The sequence below is a fragment of the Lates calcarifer genome, linkage group LG23, assembly GCF_001640805.2.
Source record: "Lates calcarifer isolate ASB-BC8 linkage group LG23, TLL_Latcal_v3, whole genome shotgun sequence".
In the NCBI taxonomy this organism is placed as follows: domain Eukaryota; kingdom Metazoa; phylum Chordata; class Actinopteri; family Centropomidae; genus Lates; species Lates calcarifer.
Genome location: NC_066855.1, coordinates 13,860,104 through 13,880,024, shown reverse-complemented (window position 1 = coordinate 13,880,024; position 19,921 = coordinate 13,860,104). Strand labels below are relative to the sequence as shown.

At 42.8% G+C, this 19,921-nt stretch overlaps 1 protein-coding gene across 1 annotated transcript; it reads right to left on the bottom strand.

The window, feature by feature from the left end:
* Positions 1 to 17,808, bottom strand: sec24c (SEC24 homolog C, COPII coat complex component). Its single transcript, XM_051066168.1, is given in 25 exon segments — positions 1 to 2,051; positions 2,605 to 2,694; positions 3,547 to 3,732; positions 3,897 to 4,076; positions 4,292 to 4,410; positions 4,637 to 4,775; positions 5,074 to 5,219; positions 5,338 to 5,434; positions 5,572 to 5,742; positions 5,859 to 5,975; positions 6,332 to 6,425; positions 6,523 to 6,714; positions 7,161 to 7,285; positions 8,265 to 8,380; positions 8,497 to 8,635; positions 9,363 to 9,490; positions 9,684 to 9,792; positions 11,983 to 12,125; positions 12,209 to 12,437; positions 12,440 to 12,942; positions 13,056 to 13,222; positions 14,523 to 14,649; positions 15,301 to 15,381; positions 15,668 to 15,846; positions 17,624 to 17,808. Coding segments are annotated over 24 exon segments (3,699 nt in total). The 5' UTR covers positions 15,828 to 15,846; positions 17,624 to 17,808; the 3' UTR covers positions 1 to 1,910.
* Between the last annotated feature and the right edge of the window lie 2,113 nt (positions 17,809 to 19,921).

Sequence of the window (19,921 nt, the reverse complement as noted above, 5' to 3'; positions counted from 1 at the left end):
TTTAACTTTTAACAATCATTTTATTAGCAGTCCCAAGAGGCAATGAAAAAAAATCAAAAGAAAAAACAGAACAAAAATTAAGATTACAGTCAAGACGTGGGTCAATCAAAATCTGTGAACATAAAGACGGAACAGAGGGCTACACACACACACACACCAAACAAACACAAAAGTCACATTGTTAAAAAAAAAGGAACAGAAAGTGATAAATGAAGGAGGACTGAAATTAATCTCATGGGTAGCGTGTGTGTGTCTGTGTGTGTTGGCTGATCCCTCTGTTCCTCAGGAGAAATTCACTAGGACCAACCCCACATTCTCACACATACAAGCGCGCGCGCACACACACACAAACACACACACTCATACCTTGCACCCACAAATAAACAAACATATTGCAAAGCCAGCCTCTGCGTTTTCCTCTCTTCAGTAAAAGCCATGATTTTATGTTTTGGCTTTTTGTGACAGAGAAACCAACCATCAACAAACCACAGCTGTTCAGGCAAGTCTTTAAAATTGTTATTTTCTATTCATTCTGTACAGATTATATATTTTATTTACACACTGAACGTCGTCAGTGCGGAGACAACTTAAAAGTTTGCAAACATTAACTGAAGTCCATTAATCCGCTGTCACTCTGTGCTCATTTCTGTCTGCTGGAAAATTGCATGATTAATATAAAGTCTGCAGCATTACACGTCATCAACAGACAGAAACCGATCACTGGGGGGATTTCCCATCACTGTGATCATAAGTTCACACCCTTCCTTCATTCATTAAAAAAAAAAAATCTCTGGCCTTTCACAGTGCTGCGCAGACTTTAAAATCTTGTAACAGAATCATCGCAGCAATTTGAAACGCACATCTGGTTCAGCCACGACCAAACATGGGAGCCAGATGTTCACATCAACAAAAAAAAACTGGATTATACCAATTACTGTAATGACTGGTTGTCAGTGTACTTTTATTCTCAGTGTATTTGTGGACATTGAAACCAGATTTGAAAGATTTTACATCCTCTCCACAGATGAAAACTCACCAGACTTCAGTGTGAGCTGTTAATCTAGGGCTTAAGTTCGAATGCTCACACCTGGAGACTCAGCAGGAAATAAGAATTGGGCAGTGGGCGACTAATCCTCTCACATCTGGAAACAGACAGACAGACAGACAGACAGATACACACACACACACATACATTGTGGATGATTGGAGCAGCATGGGGAGGGGGTACTAAGGCCATGATTAAAGGGGAGAAGAGACAGAAAGAACAGCATTTATTTAATTCCATTTATGTCTTGGTATGTAGATGTTCTTCACTCTATTGGGATTCAATCATATAAAAAGTGTTTGCTATCTGAGGGTCATTTATGCACCCAAAACAGCCTTTCAGTGCTAGTAATACAGACAGTACACCAACTACAGTCAACATCAGCTGTCCTCGTCGCTCACTCAGTCTGTTGCATACATAATTGTTCACTTGTGTATATACATTACTCTCCCTCGTCAGTTATTTTGCTCCTGCTGTGTTGGAGCAGTAGATTTGAGGCAGAGTAAAACTCTATTTAACATCAGATCCCCTCTCTCTCTCTCTCTCTCTCTCTCTCTCACTCACTCACTCACTCACTCACTCACTCACTCACTCACGACACCACACAGACACACACACAGACACACACACAGACACACACTCACCACTCACATGAACTCTCACACAACGAGATCTGCCAGCTGGTCTGTGGCAGACAGCAAGGAGAGCTTTAGTTTATTAGATTTAAAAAAAAAAAAAAAAAAAAAAAAGATAAAGCGCTTTCTTTCTTTCACAAGGAGGGGTGAACCAGGTAAGGGGTCAGAGGTGGTGGCGGGGATAATAAAGGTGAATGTGGGAATTTCTGGAGGGGGTTGGGGGTGGGGGCCTAGCTGAGAAGCTGGCGGATCTCCTTGTGCATATGACACAAGAAGTCCACGTATGACGCTCCTCCGCTGGCGCTCTTGTCCTCGACCAAGAAGTGCCTGAATATCAGCTCGGCTCGGTCTTCCTGTTTCACCACCATCAGCTGCAGGCGAGAGGAGAGGAGAGAGGAGTGTGAGACAGACAGAGCGTGATGCAGAAGCAGGGCTATTTCATTCAATAATACTACAGTCTTTAAAACTTATGAACACTGTAAAAAAGACAATTCCTCATTCTGTCTAACTAAACACTTTTAAACCAAAAATAGTCCATTTACAAATATATATAAAAGACAAAAGTAGCAGATCCACACATCTGAGAAATTGAAACCAAACAAACTTTGACATTTTTGCTGATAACTGATGATTAATAGATGATGATATTTGCTGACTGAAGTTTAGACTTGTTAGCAAAGTATAAATGAAAGTCAGAAATGAGATGTTTGCTTTGGAATTTGTGGAAAAACATGTTCATGTTCTTCAAAGTAAGGCATGAAATAACATTGTTTGGGTCTCGATACGGACACTCACTTACTGTGCTAGTATCAAAAATGTATTGAATGGTACCAAGCACAAGACGGGCCAGAGAAATAAATAACAAAAGAGGGAGACAAAGTATTTGGAATTCAGCAGAGGTAATAAGGAAAAGAGAAAGTTTGCCTTCATGTATCGTGATCGCTGTGCTCTGAAGGAGTCGATGATCTCTCTGAGTCTCTGAGAGAAAGGATTATCCAGCACTGGTAGACTTGTCTGAAAGATGGAGTAGAGACATTCAGAAATTACACTGACACAGGGCCTGAGTCTTTACAATGAAGCTACATCACAATAATACAAATATTCTTTCTATACTATATAATTTATATATACTCGACATATTCACAATACATCTAAAAAACAGATAAAACAATGCAAATGTATATTTACGACTACAATGTACTGTCTGTGTTACAATGTTATGCATTACATTACAAAAATTCCACCTTAAAGGAAAATTAATCATAACTCCATTTAGTCAGTGTCAGATGTAAAAGTTTAGAATCAGTAATATTGACACATCACCCAGCCTTACACCAACACAGCAATACGACTCCAAGGTCACAGTAAAAACAAAATAAATAAGAGACATAAGAGATGATATAAGGCAAGGGCAGGTGAATAAATAAAGGGTTCAATAAATGTATATGGAAACAAAGATTTGACATGCATGTGCATTGCTTAGAAAATGGCAATACTACTTAAGTTAATAATAACTTGAGGGACAATTAAGACAAAGATAATGACAAACATTAAATTAATATTAATTAAAAATAACTCTTAATTCCTGATTTCTGACAGCTACTGCTAATTTAAAAAGGCCATCTTACTGCAGGATAGAAACTATGAGATAAAGACTAGAATTTACTGTTTTCTACTGGAAAAAGGACATTCAGCAGTTTAATTAATAATTAATGTTTTTCGCATGACTAACTGACGGACTGTATGAAAAAGAAACTGAACAAATTCATATACCACTGATGAAGCCAGGACAGCGCAGTGTATATTAGAGATGTGTGTGTGATTTTGATGGCAGTAAACATGGCAGTAAATCAGTTCTCCTCTCACCATGCTTGGGTCGATCTGGCTGAAGCTCTGTGTGCCAAAGATGTTGAGCAGCAGCTCCTGCTGAGCGCTGGCTCCCACCCACAGGAAGAGATGGAGCCCCGTCTCAAGGAGGTAAACCCCACCTTTTGACAGCCTCTCCTCTGAGTCCCTCACCGCCACCGGCAACGAACCGCTTTCCAACTTCATCTAGAAAATTGAAGGAGAGTAACAATATTGGATGTATATGTTTGCTTTACCATCGACTGATCAAATTTTACATGTAGTCAAAACTCTGACACAGAATGATGGACAGAGAGAAAGAGAGAGAGGGAGATAAAACCTTTGTGCTGTGTGTGTGTGAGTGATCTCACCAGTGGCAGCAGGCGGGGGTAGAAGAAGACGTGGGTCTCTGCGACGTCCATGCAGCTGATCAGCTGCCTCAGGTAAGCCCGGTCGTCCAATGAGACGTCGGCTCCCGGCAGCAGCACGTCACTCTTCAGCACGCAGTTCAGATACACAGGTAACAGCTTCATGCACTCTGGGAGGATCAGCTGGAAAACACACACACACAGGTATTACAGGCCAAGGTGACATCTTCAAGTACTTAAATAGACACTTGATGACGATGTGTAAACATGACTCATGCACAGTTCCTTGTCGTATGTGTGACCTGCAAGTAGCACAAAGTTAAACAGCAGGAAAGCAAAATGGAGAGTGGTGGATGTGACGTATGATGGGTGAACGTGGGTGCAGATGTTTTCAGTACCTGACCAGCTGATGAAGGGCTCGCACAGTTCTTCCGGTAGCAGGCCAGAATCTGAGCACACTGGTTGACCAGGGTGTCTCTCACTGCCTTAGTGGGGTTGTTCAGGATGCCACGGAAAGCTGGAACACACATGCACAGAAACACACAGATGTATACATATTCACTTTGACAACCGTGACGCCCTACTTCAAATTTACAAAGACATGCATACCATCAACCTATCAAGAGCAGTCACAGCTTTCTACTGTCTCTACTGTTAGTATTTTTGGAAAATGCCCCCCCCCCCCCATTCAGGCTTTCAGGAGTATAATGCTGGATGTGTAAATCTGCACTGGATGCTCTCACCGTATTTGGAGAAGAAGTTGATGATTGTGTCGGTCTCACAGTTGCGGTAGAGGTCAGCCAGCTGTGAGCAGCAGTTGACGGCCATGTTGTGGATGCGGAGACGCCTCTGTCCGCTGCAGCTGGTGTACAGCATGGCACACTGCGGGGGAACAAAAGAGACGGATGCTTCTTGCACATGAGCTGACTTTGGCTGTGCTCAAATTTCAACTCATTTTGATAGCAGATTATTTAATTGACTGATCTGATGTCAGGAATGTCAGCTCAGTCTGCAATCGACCATAACATCTTGTCAGATATGAAAACTGGCAGGACTCTGATCGCTAGTATTTGGAAGTACTTGAGGCTAAGACTATGGTAAAATATCTGATTTAAAAACTCGAAATGTTATCCCTTTATTAAAAGGATTTTCCTCAAAAGATTTTGTTGAATGTCCACACCTGCATGAGCGCCCCCGTCTCCTCGCTGAGCTTGTCATCGTGTTTGAACTCGACAGTGATGGCCTTGTCACAATCCAGGCCTGCCAGCTCCACATCTGTGGTGTTACTCATGAAGAAGGAGCCGTAGAAGTCTGTTGCTCGGATACCTGAGGGGAGGGCCGATGACAGACAGGAGAGGAGACAGTCACATTTCTCTCAATCTGACTCTATATATATATATATATATATATATTTTTTTTTTTTTTCAAGTGGAGTCAGTCTCACCTGTGCTGGTTCGCACCCTCATGACGGCATCAAACCCTACTGGTTTCTGAATGTCTCGTCTGAGGTCATTAAGGAATCGCTCCTGATCTGACTGAGCCTGAGATAAAGAAAACAAACAAACAAACAAAACACAAAAACACTGATGAGAAGTGTCAGCAAATAACCTCATGCGCGAGAAAACCTGGAGCTGTTTCAGAGCGAGACCGACAGAGGAGGAGAGTGGTTTCCTCTCACCTGGAAGTAGGTGTATTTGTAGACTGAACCTCCAGTGGAGACAGGAACCACTCCTAACGTGGCGACGTCCACATACTGGTTGGGGAAGAGGAAGAGATCTACGCAGCAGCCCTGGGCTACACACTCCTTAGCGAGGTTGTTGTAGAAACCCACCTGGGGCTGAAACAGAGACTGAGGATGACAGGAGAGGAAAGAAGAGTCAGTGTGGAGTCTTTCTGCTCACCTAAGAACTTTTTTTACCACAAGTAAATGAGAGATACATATTAAGGAGCTACTCTTGTGTTTACCTTCTCCTTATCTGTCCCAATCAGCTTCTTGTCCTCTCTATTTTTTAATTTTCCAGGAGCCTCTGCGATGGGCAGAGAGGTGTGAAACACAAACAGCTTCCCTGCACAATCTGCAGCCTGAGAAAATGACACACAGAAAGATACAAATCATTAGCTGTGTCAGCAGCTCTGGGGCTTGAAGCCAGTTACATCTGGGCAATGTAGCTGTCAACTTCTCAGGCATATTTACAACAGAAATGTCATACAATATTAGCACTTTTTAATTCAAAATGTTCCAGGAACTAAAATCAAGTAAAAGTTTCAGAGTTTGTGAAAATGGTTCCTGGTAATACGAAGGGAAAAGGTGTCAATGTAAAAGCTTTAAGCTGCTTTAAACTCAACCAACAATTTTCTTTTGTACTATACTTTTTGTTTTTCATTTTCAAATTTCAAAAAATTTATCAAGGCTTCCAAAGACCTTCCAGAGTGTTTACCTTCAGTGCCTCCAGTCCCGCCTGGATCACGGGTCCAAAGACCGTCTCTGTCTCTCTGGTGTCTGCAAACATCTCTGGGATTTGATCCAATAAACTGGAAAACACAAACAGCACGTCATTAAATCGGATCAATTTGTCCATCCATAGACACCTCCCATCTTCTGTTAAAGTGTGAGTTTATGTCTGCCCACCTCTCAATAACTAGCCGGCTCTCATTTACGTTGACCAGGAAACCATCGAGCAGGGGCACAAACATGTCCGATACATCCGACACCACCAACATCTGGGGCTGGGCCAAGCTTGACTTGACGTTGTAGAAGTGCAAAACCTTGTTGTAAGTGACAAAACCCACCCGCACCACTGAGTCCATTTCTGGGTTCTCCCTGGACACAGAAACAAAGCGAGGAAATGGGAAAAAGGTCAAGATTGTATTTCTTGACATGAGTTGGAGGTGAGAGTGTAAACTAACAGAGTGCAATGCATTAAGCATATCTTCACTTTTAAGAGGAAGTGTTTTCCCTTCTTTACATCCCTTCTCTTTTCCATTTCTGAATCTGTTTGCTTCCTTCCTCTTTATCCCCTCAACTTATTCTTATTCTTCCTTCATGCTTCGCTTTCCATCATTCCAACTTTTCGTCCTTGCTGCAAGATGAATTTCTGCCTATCCTATCCCTCCTAGAATTTTCCTTGTCTACTCTATTCCTCCTTCCATCAGTTTTTTCTCCATTGATCCCATTCATTTCGTCCTTTCTTCTTTCTTCCTCCGTCACTCTTTCCTTGCTTCTTACCAATCATCCCTCCATCTTGTATGTTTATGTGTTTTGAGTACCTGGGCAGGTAGTCTAGAAGGGTCTTGAGTTCCTGGCAGACAATGCTGACCATGCCGCTCTTCACAGCGTTGTAGGACACATCGATGAGGAAGACGAAGGCTGGAGGCTGAGGAAGCTTATTGTTCTGTTAAGAGGCAGGAGAATACTATGTATGCAATCATGTGTAAACAACAGTAACATAATAACCACACAGACAGGCTCTGGATCTTCATGTTTGCCTCAGTTTAATATGGTGTCTGACTCAGTACCTGCAGAGTCAGTAAAAAGCATAGAGGCAACATTTATATTTTGTATAATTTCACAGATTATGTCCTTTCTCAAAGCTTTCCAACTAAACTTACATTTCATTCTAATTCATATTTTGTACCACTTGCAGCATTAAACCAGTTACTGCTGTTGCGGGTGAGTCTCACCCACAGTTTTCTATAAATTGAGGGAAAGCCTGAATCTGAGATGGCATTTTCTCAAGACTCAACAATTACATAAGATTAAGTAACACAGGGAGAAAAAGAAATTAAAAATGTAACTATTCTAATAGCTAAATTGACAGAGGTCAGGGTTCTGTCTTGGACTTATTCTTATTTAACTTTTGTGACCACCCTGTCCCATCAATACCAAAATTCATCCAGTACCCATCAGGTTAACAGACTGTTTTGTTAGCTGCCCTGCACAGAGTCATTTCCGAACTGATGCCCATTAACTCAAATGTATGCCAAGCCAATTTCAGAGACTCAGTTGAGACAGTCGTCTACAGGCTTTGCTTTTATTAATTCATTAGATAACAACTGACTAAACTGCTAATGAATATAGACCATCGTATGCTGATATTTCCTGGGTGATTATGGAGATTATCGCTGATGGCTTTGTTAATTATTGTATCATTCTGACCAACCATAAAATTCATGAAACAAGCTTTTATTCCAAATAATTACTTTTGTAGATGCCTGAGGGAATTCTGGGGTAAACGATCCTGTGCAGACCTGTAATTTGGAAAGTCCTTTTCTACACCAAAACACAACTGCAACTGTTGACTCTACAGTGTGTGTCCTAAGAACAAAAGACATTGGTCCATTACATAAATCACTACTGATACCAGGTCCTACCTTACAGTAGTCAACTGTAGCCAGGAACTCGTAGCTGCCCAGCGACAGCTCTGGCCTGTCGTAGCAGTCCACCCTCTTACCGGTGTGGTCCAGATGCTGGAAGTAATGTGGAGGCACTATGGGAAAACAGAGGAGGGAGAAACAGAGAGCATGAATACAGTTTAAAAACCCCCAAAACATGCAACTGTTATTTATTCACTGCATGATTTTATGACCACAGACACAAACTCACCCTCTGTTACGCAGCTGCAGAACCCACACTGGAAGCGGCGACCTCCCTCTATGAACTGCATGTATGGACACATGTAGGCCTTGCAGCGGTTGCAGCGGATTGGACCGCCTTCCCCATGGTCCACCACATATGGCGGGGTCTGCCAAGCACGTTAAATGAAAGGAGTAATAGAATCACTATTTAGCAAAATGAGGGTGACTTCATCTAAACAATGTAATGTGCACAGAATTACTGAAACAGGAGGTCATGTGTGCCACACCCTTTTTAGTTAAAATTGACACCCTCCTTTCCCTTCAGTTGTTTTTCCTGCCAAAATGATGTAATGTTAATCTAGTCCAGTCCAAATGGATATTGGTTACACATGTGACAAATGCATGAAACAAGGTCATGCAGCCACTCCCACCTCTATGATTTTGAGATTATCCCACTGACATTACCAGCATTCTGTAATAATAACTACATACCAGGCATGGCCCGGAAAACTAATCTTTTTTTGAATCAAGCTCGGGGTGGGGGCAGTGGGCACCCAACTGTTACAAAAATACATAGAGATGAAGAGGGTGAAATGCAGATGAAGCTTGCTGATGGCTCAGATTAACACATCAATCTCTTTAAATATCCAAAGGTTTTTGGGGCAAGTGAAATTTTAAGGTAGCCAGCAGCCTCGATTTGTCAATGAAGTGCTATATATTTTGCTTCTAATTGCATTCAAATAATGTATCACCCTTCTTTTGCTTTCTGACAGCCTTCAAATTAACACAGTTCTTCTCTCAATGTGCAGAAAAAAGGCACATCTAAACAGGATTTACAACATTTACAATGATGGAGAGACAGAAGAGAGTGGAAGGAGGAGGGGAATCTCTCACCTCATCTGGTGGCAGCGTGGCGAGGGGCTTGATGACAGCAGCCAGTGGCACTTGAGACTGCTTGGCCATATCGGCTGTGCAAGGCATATTGTACGCCGTACAGCGAATGAACCTGGGACTGGCATTCCCTAAACACAGACACAATTCTTCCATGAATATCACAATCACAACACTGGTTACTAGTTGAGGAAAGTTAGGAACCTTAAGAATAGTTCTTTGAGATTTTGATCAAAAGGTCACAAGTTTAATTCTCTGAGAACCTTGTGGAAGATGTGGGTCAACAAGCCAGCTTTGTATGTTTTAAAAGAAAACAGAACCCACCTTGGTCTTTGACCTGGAAGTTGGTGGTGACCAGCGGCGGGGCCTGACCTCTGACCCCTGTGGTGAATGGCTCAGTGCTCTTAGCCTTATCATCCTCTATTACCTGGATCTGAAAGGAGAGAGGGGAGACAATATTCTTAATCTATAAATGGTTACACTATAAATACACAATAAAAATATAAATGACACACTGTCCCGGGTCTCACAAAGTCTAAAAGAGGAATGTTTATCACCCATGCAGGGGAGGACTTTGACACTACCCCAACACACCCACACACACACTCAATGAAAATCTGTCAACATCTGTAGACAAAAATTTCAGTCAAGCTGCAACTAAGGTGACATGTGGTACAGATGCATGCTGAAGTGGTTTGTGTAGATTCACAAATATGATAAAAACAAATCTAAATGACATCACCTAAAGAAAAGGCAGGACAAGGCATGCTATTAACGCAAAGAACTGTGGGTAAGTCAAAATGATGCGGGGTAGCATGCACGGCATGGAAGAGGATTAAGAGACAGTCAGAGCATCATGATGAATGGCGAATTCTAAAAACCAGGGTACTCTTAATTTGTCAAAACTAAGATCTAAGATGAACTTTTCCTTTACACAGTGTAATTTACAGTGGTGTTGCGTTGGACTGTGACCATTTTATCTGGGTATTGCTGCAGAAATATATTAGATACCAAAATGCAAAAATGTATCTGTAAAACACAACATTGGTGTATATTTCCAGTCATACTGGACACAGAAGTTAGCAGGGATGTCTGAAACATTTAACATAACATACAGCATAAGTCAGCATTTTTTGCATTTCCAACAGGAGCCCCAACTCTCACACTGTTAATATCACTGACTTTGAGGGGTTAAAATAGGAGGTGGAAGCTGCAGGTTAATGCATTAGAGCAGAGACGACAGGATGAAGCAGAGGAAAAGGCAGGCACACAGGAAACTTACTGGGCTGGGGATAGCGTCTGGATCTATTCTATGTCTTGATTTCTGCACAGCCGGCATGTCAGATGCTTGCTTTACATTCAAAAGTTTGTCCAGCAAATTGTGCAAAACAGGACAAAATAAAATAAATACATAGAGTGAAAAGATTAAAAAGAGGAGTGTGAGAAGAGAAAACTCAGCAATACTCTGCTGAGCAGCAAGCAGCATTGTTGTTATTCAGACAGAAAGTGGTCAGTAGTATTGATTATAGATTAGTGGTACTGTAAACTTCATGACACTCAAGTGCAAGTAGATATTAATTAAAACACCAGTAGCCTGTTTGAAATACATGCTAAGCAGCTTTACATAGAAGAAGGTTATAGAAGGTCACAAACAAAGACTTCTGTGGTGCCACAGCTGGGCAGTATCAAGATAAGCAATATTTACTGTGAGAGCCAGACGTGAATGTGATGTCCCGGGTTAAGAAAACAAAATTAGTTATTTATTAATTTTTAAACTTTTCTTGATTTGACCTGGCAAAGGTCTTACTTAGATTAAAATTCTCTCTTTTTCAAGAGCGATCTTGCCTTGAAGGCAGCATAAAAACATCAATGCAACAATAAATACAACAGACAAGATTAACAGGAAATGAATTACTGCATATCAAAATCAATTATAGAGCTGTGATTGCTGTATGATCATGATATTCATAATATATTTTTTTCATGACATAACACTATATTAATCATTATAAATCCTGCTCAGTGTAAGGATGATATAGAAAAATAAGTCATTACTGCCCAGCCCTAAGTGGTGCATGCAAAACCTTACGCACTCAGTGGCCACTTTTTTGGGTACACCTGTACAATCTGACCCAGAATATCCACAGCAAGTGTCTACAACGTGTTTGGGCTCCGCAGCAGTCATGTGCACTCTCTGTGAAGTTTAAAGTGTTACGTTGTTGGAAATGTGTAAATTATTACTGAGATCATAGTTACTGGTGGTGATGTCCTCTCTATTTAGAATCCTATAAAGGACAAAATAGTAGGAACATTGTAATGCATTACAGCAGAACACCATCACTATGACCTCAGTGCTAATTTAACACCTCCATGACAGTGTCCAAAACTAGGTAGGTATCATTTAAGTAAAATTTATGGCAGAACAGTTGTACTGGCTTAAACTGGACTGTACCTAATAAAGTGGTCACTGAGTGTATATGTCATGCCTCAAAGTCATCTTTTCTCAAAACACTCCATCTCAAAAAATTGTATGAGGAACAGAAATGACCAGAGATCAACAAGGTGTTGTGTTGTGAACTAGGGAGTCTGGAGTTAAACAGCAAATGTGTTTGTGTGTGCTCACCGGGCTAGGAATGGCATCTGGGTCAAGTCTTTTCTGTGCAGGTGGAGCAGGAGCCGGTGCTGGTGCAGGGGCTCCATAGTTTGGTTGCCCGGGATAGGGGCCTGCATAGCCAGGCTGAGGGCCTCTCACCTGCCCAAACGCACCTGAGGAGAAAAAGAAAACAGTTGAGTAAAGAAAAAAATTGACAGCAATCCATCATTCTTCCACTTAGCAGCAGACTCCTCACCATTCTGCTGAGGAGGGTACCCTCCCTGCATGCCAGGCTGAGGTGGAGGCTGCTGCAGGGGCCCAGGAGGGCCCGGTGGGCCCTGTGGTCCTGGAGGCAGGTGGTTGCTCTGGGGCATAGAAGTGGGAGGCATCTGAGCTCTGGGAGGAGGTGGACCTGAGTGATAAGGGGATGGTTGGGATAGTGGGGGCTGCTGTTGGGGTGGCATGGGGCCTGGGTATTGGCTGGAGGGGTTGAGGTGGGAGGAGGACCAGGAGGAGGAAAAGATCCAGGCTGAGAGGAAGGTGGGGGTGCTCTGGGTGGGAAAGAGCCCTGGACAGGGGGAGGTGGACCGGAGAGGAAGGCAGGCTGGCTGACAGGTGGAGGTGCTGAGGAGAAGGGGGGCTGGGTTGGGGGGAAGGATTGCTGTGACTGGGACACGGGAGGAGCAGGAGCTTGGCTGGGTGGAGGCACCGGACCAGAGTAGGAGGTGGGAGGAAAGGTCTGCTGAGAGGAAGGAGGCGGCGGTGCAGAGGAGGTGAACTGCTGTTGAGAGGTAGGGGGAAGAGAAGAGTTGAATGGCTGTTGAGAAGAAGGCGGTGGGCCTCCGTAGTATTGCTGAGAAGTTGCAGGGCCACTGGGAGGTGGTGGCTGGGTGGGAGCAGAGGACACAGGAGGAATGGCTTGGGTGTAGGAGGGTGGAGGTGCAGCTGAGTAGGCGGTACTGACAGGAGGCTGGGAGCTATGAGGTGGAGCTGAGGAGACAGACAGTGACAAACAGACACCTTTAAATCTCTGAATGCTAAACCATATTTACATCATTACCCCAAGTTACATTACACTCAAGTATAAGTCCATCCAAATTTACCATATCCTGGCCCTGCTGGGGTTGGTGGTCCAGAGGCAATCTGCATCCCAGTCATCTGGTTGGTGACCTGCTGTATTGTCGATGGGGGCCCGTAGTGTTGGGGATAGCTGGGGTGCGGCCCTGACAGGTTCATAGCTCCTGGATTGTATGGCTGAGACGCAGCAGGCCTGGAACAAACATAAATGGTTTTGTGTGTTTACATGCAATTAACCAAATTAAGGTTAGCTTCACCCAGTAAGCCCATTTCTCAAATGCAACGTAAACAAGAAACCTGGCTTCAGTGATCAGGGTAGGGGATTAGAGAGATTTCAGCGGGAGAGTGCTGATTTCTTGGTCACGTGTGCAGGTATGTGGATTTCTAATTGGCTTTTTACTGATACACATGCAGGATAGGGCTGTGCAATATGCCAAAAATCTCATATGGCGATATAAGTCATCTCATATCCCAGTGACGATATATATCTTCATTTAGGAACAAACTCCTCGGTGTGTCTTGGCTGGTTCACATGTGTTTCATATAGCCATATAAGAGCCTACATTTAAACAACAATAAAGCACAAAGTTTGTGATCCAACAAATGTAATTTCTCTGAAGTAGTCAGCACGACTGAACTCCTTGAGGGATGTCTGCTTAGACATGTCAGAGTTGTGCTGAATGCTAATATGCGAGTCAAGCTGAGTCCGTAGCAGCAGAGCGGCTTAATGATGGGAGAACTCACAACACAGCAACAGGTTCTCCATCCCATCCAAAGTCTGACTAAATCTGAAAACACACACTTAAGTCTAAAACAAGTTTGCACACCTGTTCATCAGGATATTTGAGTTTTAATTACAGCACAGTAGTTCAACCACAAACAATGCATTTGAGACAAGTAGCTCATCTATTAGACAGACTAAGTAACTTGTTCATCCTGATAATAGTTTTTTCTGCATCAGTTCCAGTCAGTATATTATCACCCTTGCTTGATGAAGTAGTCTCTCTGACCTAATCTATCTGCACATAAATAAAAAAAGAAAACTGTGAATATGAGCAGCAGTTGGACCTGCAGTTTTCTCTCAGTTCATTTTCTGCACCAGGCACTTGCTGTCTGTTACAATTCATCTTCTGTCACTTAATACGCCTCACATTGAGTATGTTTTTGAATAATTTGCTCTGCTTGTTTTGGAGTCCAATTTCACTCCTAACTAACCACACGACAGTCGTCTTAGAGGAGCACTGACTCCTGAGGTTTAAGACAGTCTCAGTACAGCTATTTGGTTTCTTTAAATGGAAACTGTCAACTGTCTGAATAAGCTGAGCTTATGAAGTGAAGGCCTCAGAATTTGAATAATCTGCTCCAAGTGAATACAGTTCAATTGGGACTGGAAATGTTTATGGAAATGTCATCCTTGTCTGCATCAAAAATATAAGTTGTTTGAGTCATGGGTAGATTTTACTGAAAAGAACAATCAATAAACCTGTAATTACCTGGGTGGTGCCTGCGTCATAGTTGGGGGTCCATTCTGCATATCCCCCTGACTGTGACTGTACTGATTATATGGTTGAGGCGCTGAGACTGGCGGGGGTCCAGAAGCAGGAGGACCCCTGGCAGGACCTGAATATCAGGGACAAAAAGTTACACATGTACCTGCAAAAAGCAAAAACCTGCTACAAACTATTCTGGATCTGCTCTGATATCAATCCTTCTAATGTGTCAAGATTAGTGTGGCAAGCTAAACATGGCCATAGGCCACTTTGCCAAAATACATTTTTAGAACTATCTGATTACATTTCCAAATTTTGCCTCTGGGATTAATAGCACAGACCACATACTGAAACCAGGCCGTCAAGAACTGTGTGCTAAGAGGGTCAGTCGTTTTTAATGGGACCAGCGTTCTGATCAAGGCTGGAAATGAACACCAGACCCAACAATTTTAGGGATGCTGCAGGTCAGTCGGTAAAATCTACAGCTAAAATCAGTCAGACTGACAGCTGGTCTTTGCTTTTTTGAATCAAAACGTATCTCTCACATGATTACAGTGTTGCTTGCATTTCTGGCTACAAAACTTTGCTGATAAAAACGTTAATGAATAGTTTGCGGCTATAAATAACAGTCTCTGACTTTAGTTCGACTCAAATTATGTTCTATTGTACAGTAAGAAAGGGACATGGCAGCAAGAATAATGCCTGTAGTTACAGAGAGGACTTGATGATTGCAGAGCATGTGAAGTGTGAAATGAGCAAGAAAAAGAGAGGAGGCAGTTACCTAAGTCGAGAGGAGAGGAGAGGTCAGAGACTGGGTTGGCTGTCACAGCCTTAGAGGGAAAGCTTGTGAAAGGAGAGTAACCTGAAATACAAGAAAAGAGAGGGAAAAAGGCAAATACAGAGAGATGTAGGGAAATGTGTAAAGCAATGGGAAGAAATGAGAAGGCAGTTGAGATTTAGATTAGTACGCACAGGCACAAGTGCTTCTCTCTCACATACATGCTCACCCACATGGCAGGAAGCAGGTAGGACACTCCAAGGTTACGGTTCTGTGAATGCTTCAAAAACATCACAGCTAACCTGGTGCCTCTCTCTCTCTCTCCCGCTCGCTCATTCATTCAGACACACACTTGTTCATAAGTTTTTACCTTGTGGCGGAGCCCCAGGCTGGTAGGCTGAAGCTGGGCCATTGTAGGGTGCGTAAGGTGCAGGGTACCCCCCATCCAGGGGAGCGTAGCCGGGCTGGCTGTAGCCAGGCTGAGGCTGGCCGTATGGAGAGGCCATTGGAGTGTGCTGGTTTACATTCATCCTCAGTTCATCCCTAAATCTGGATAAAAAGAGAATTCATCAAAAGAGATTCATCTCCTGTTACGAGTAATCTTATTTAGCCTGTTTCAGGGATGTAAACTGTGATTTCACTACTGAGACACCAGGAGTATAAAAGCCTGTGAGATGATATAGAAATGATAATAATGATGAAGGCACTAGAGTCTGAAGGGATGGCGTTTCTCTCCAGGAGTGTGGATAATCTCTCCACATAGAACTCCTTGCAACTTGGGAAAATAAGGACAACTGACAGAAAGTCAAAAACACAAACGCAGACTTCATGTGTGCTGCCTACTTTCTCCTTTACAAGAAAAGTGTTGTTCAATTCAGTTTAATGGCCCTCAATTTATAGCATAGTCTTTCCTGTTTTCAACTGGAAAAAAAACAGAAATTGAGTCCTAAGAAGACATACTGTTCTAGACCCAGACTGAGCAGAGTTTGTCACACACCTGAACTAACAAACAAGAAAATTCAGGCAAAACACTTTGAGTCTACACAGCCCCTAGCTCTAAAAGTATCAACAGTTAGGTCACAAATCAAACTTTCTCATGACGTAAATATTTCCTGGTTCAGTGACAACACCTTTATTGGCTTTTAGTGTTTGCCTCAGCCACACCCACAGATTGCTACTTAGTCCTGAGTTTATACACAAACTGAGAAACAATAAAAAGTTTTAAACTGTCTATAAAGATACAGTTAACACAAGTCACTTAACCTAGAACAAAACTTAAACAAAACAAGTCCAACAGTTTAAAGCTGGGCAGACACAAACCACAAGACTTGTAACTGATACTTTCACAGGTATGAGGGTGAAATTAAAAGCCTGATACTGTGAGGACCGTGTGTAATGTCTGCTAGACTCGTGTATGTATCTGAGTAAAACGTTTAGAGGTCCTGACAGTCAAGTTATGACAAGGCCTGGAAAGGTAGCTCAACTTTAGGTGCATGATCATTACTCTTCACGTTTCACATGTCAACTTAGACCTTGCTAACAGATGTGCACGAGTGACGTTGTTTATTCACTTGGCTTGTGGAGACTGGTCTTACCTATATGACAGGGTGATGAGTATCATCTAACAGACAAACACGAGCTAAACGAGCGGGGCCTTTGAATAATTCAGCAGTGCAGGTGCCACAACGAGAAATACAATCGCTGGAGCCGTACAGCTATTTAGTATGTCGGGCCTACTGAGTGACCCACATCTGCTCCCCCGACTGGGGTTGCACAATTACAGAACTGGGTTAGCAGTTTTGAAATACTTAAGGATAAGAGACATATGAGAGGAAAAATAGACATCAGCTTCGCACTCCTGAAGTGTGACAACAGGAAAAGCTGACGAACGTAGCAGAGTGCTAACGGGAACAAACCTCAGTGCCGCATTACAATTAGCTCGCTGGCTAGCTAACATTAGCAACACAACATGTCAACCCAAACTCACAGGACAGCTGTATCGTGTGTTAAACCAGGCGAACAGTTACAAGTCTAAAAACATGTTCAATTCAACAAAATTTCAAGTCATTAGGGCCAACTTTATTCGCTAACACTCGCAGCCGGACAGCTTGAATCACGATGACAGCGGCAGCGGTTGAATCAGCTGTGGCCGGAGCTAGCAACAGTTAGCCAACCAAGCTAAGCTAGTAAACCACCAGGTATCTCTCGGTGCGATGCTAGCCGTGCCTTAGCATTAGCTAGCATGAGCTAACGTAGCAAAATCCAAGCTCCCCTGTCAAGCCGGGCATGGATGTCACACATTAACCGTTCCTAAATCGAAACCTACCTCCGAAGTGTTGTAAATAGTAAAGGCTATCCACTGTTTGGGGTAAACTGCGTGAACCCGGCGGCCGACAAACTCCGAAACCTGATGTCGTCCCGGGGTGTTTCTCACTAATCCCTTCTCGGTATCAGAAGCGGACATTCAGCGGAACTGCTGCAGCGCTGTGCCACGTCCACATCCGGACACCGCAGAGGGACTTCCTCCACATTCACCTCCTACTGTACCGGAGCACAACACAGGACACTGTAGACAGACAAACACAAGACGCTGACACGAGGATCACTATAACATTAGTCATTATTATTGTAAACTTTCAACATCACCATGGTTATTCCCTGAACTATCAGCAGACTTATGGAGAATAGTGAGTTACATAAAGGTATTTGAAATGTGCCAGTGTATGTTGAAGAAAGGCTTCAAACACTGTGTAAAAATGATCCAAATTAGAGCCAAATGGAAAAGCAGGATTTTCAGTCACCATTAAAACAAGATCAGATCACCTTGAAGTTTAAAAACAGTAGAGATGGTAGCACTTGCGAGGACTTTACCACGGATACAACAGGTGATACGAGACAAGGTCATTTTGTGTTCAGACTTAGGTTCAGCACTCTCATCCTTGAGCAGACAAGACATAGTAAATTAATCCAGATATGAAAATATGAACATATCAGTTACATTTATATGGGTTCCAGCTCATTAAAGTGAATAAAATGGCAGGTGACAGGTTAATACCATGGAAATGTCATTTAGTAAAGTAGAAACGGGGGGAATAATGAGGAGTAACATTGAAGACTAGCAACATATAGTACAGTAACTGGGATATGGTAAATATTGAGTAACATCTTTATGCAGTTCAGACAGAAATGGACACTATGAGATCAAGGTGGGAATTATGACACACGAGATTAAGTAAACATTACATCTTATAGGTAAACATCCATCTGGTTTCTGTGAGCATTGTATGAAAGAGGAGTCAGTAGGTCATGGATTATGTCAGTGCCCTAAAAGTGTGCTTCTGAAACAGAGACACTAATGAGACAATTCAGAAATCAGGGACTGGAAGAATTAAGTATAAATACTTAGTCTTGGAGCAGGGCGCTTGGTAGATCACTTGAGAGAAACATAATTACATACATTTATTAATTAAAATTGTTTTATTTAATTACATTTTTAACTATGGTTCACATTCCAGCATGGTGGGTGATTGGTAAATTGTGGTTACCACCCGCCATTAAAAAGAAAAAGAAGACTAAGATTTGCACTTTTTTCTCTAGCTTTTGAGAAGGTAATTTTGTTTGGTACAAAGTGAAGGCAGGTGGACAGTCCAAATGCAACACTTGAGGCTTTTACTTTTGAAACACTGATTATATGTTCATTTTGCCATGGAAACAAAGCCCTCGTGGCTGTCTTCAGTTTCTCCTCATGCTAAGAGCCATTATGGTCAATGAATGATACTTCCAGTCATCTATCAAATAATAATAATGTGACAAGAGGCAGCCATCTGAATTGGGTCAATTGTGCCAAAGTGTCAGCACGTGTGGCTGTCGTCCAGCTCTACCAAATGTGAGCCAGCTCATGCCAGTATATGACTGCCAGATTTTCAGGGTGCAAATGTGAAGCTATCTGGGCAGAGAATCACTTCCAGTTAATGGGACTTAGAGCCAGAATCGCTTTGGAATCAGCCCAGTTTTGAAATTTTTCCAATTTGCTATTCATCACAAACCTGGCGTGAGTTTGATCAGGTGATCAGATTTAAGCTGCCGTCGTTGGGCCAATCATTCATTGTGGCTACCTAGCTTCTGTAATCCCTTGCCTTTCTTCTGCAAAGTCATGTGGTGCTGAGCCTGATGCAGAGCAGCCTGAGGGCCGGTATTCATCATCTTGTCCAACACTGCAGAGGGGCTTGCTTAGAAATATTGTTTCCCTGGGAGGCCACTGGAGTAGAACTCCCTGTAGCAGCCGCTCTAAAGCTGTTATAGACAGTAAACTAACTGAAAGTCTGAAAATATTTCCCTCTCACACCCCCTTTTCTGTGCGCTAAGGTTGGGGTACTGTGGGTAGATGAAGACAAATATATGAGCCACGACTCTGTCCAGGTTGAATGAGTTGAGGGGGGTGGGGGGAAGGGGGTTGCTGGTGGCTATTTCGGGAGGGTATATCAGCAAGCATCCCCTCCTGTAAAGAGTGCTTGAGAGTGACATGGCAAGTGTTGAATACAAGGGAGGATGAACACACACACACACACACACACACACACACACACACACACACACTTTTGCCCCTTCTCACCCTCCCGAGTGC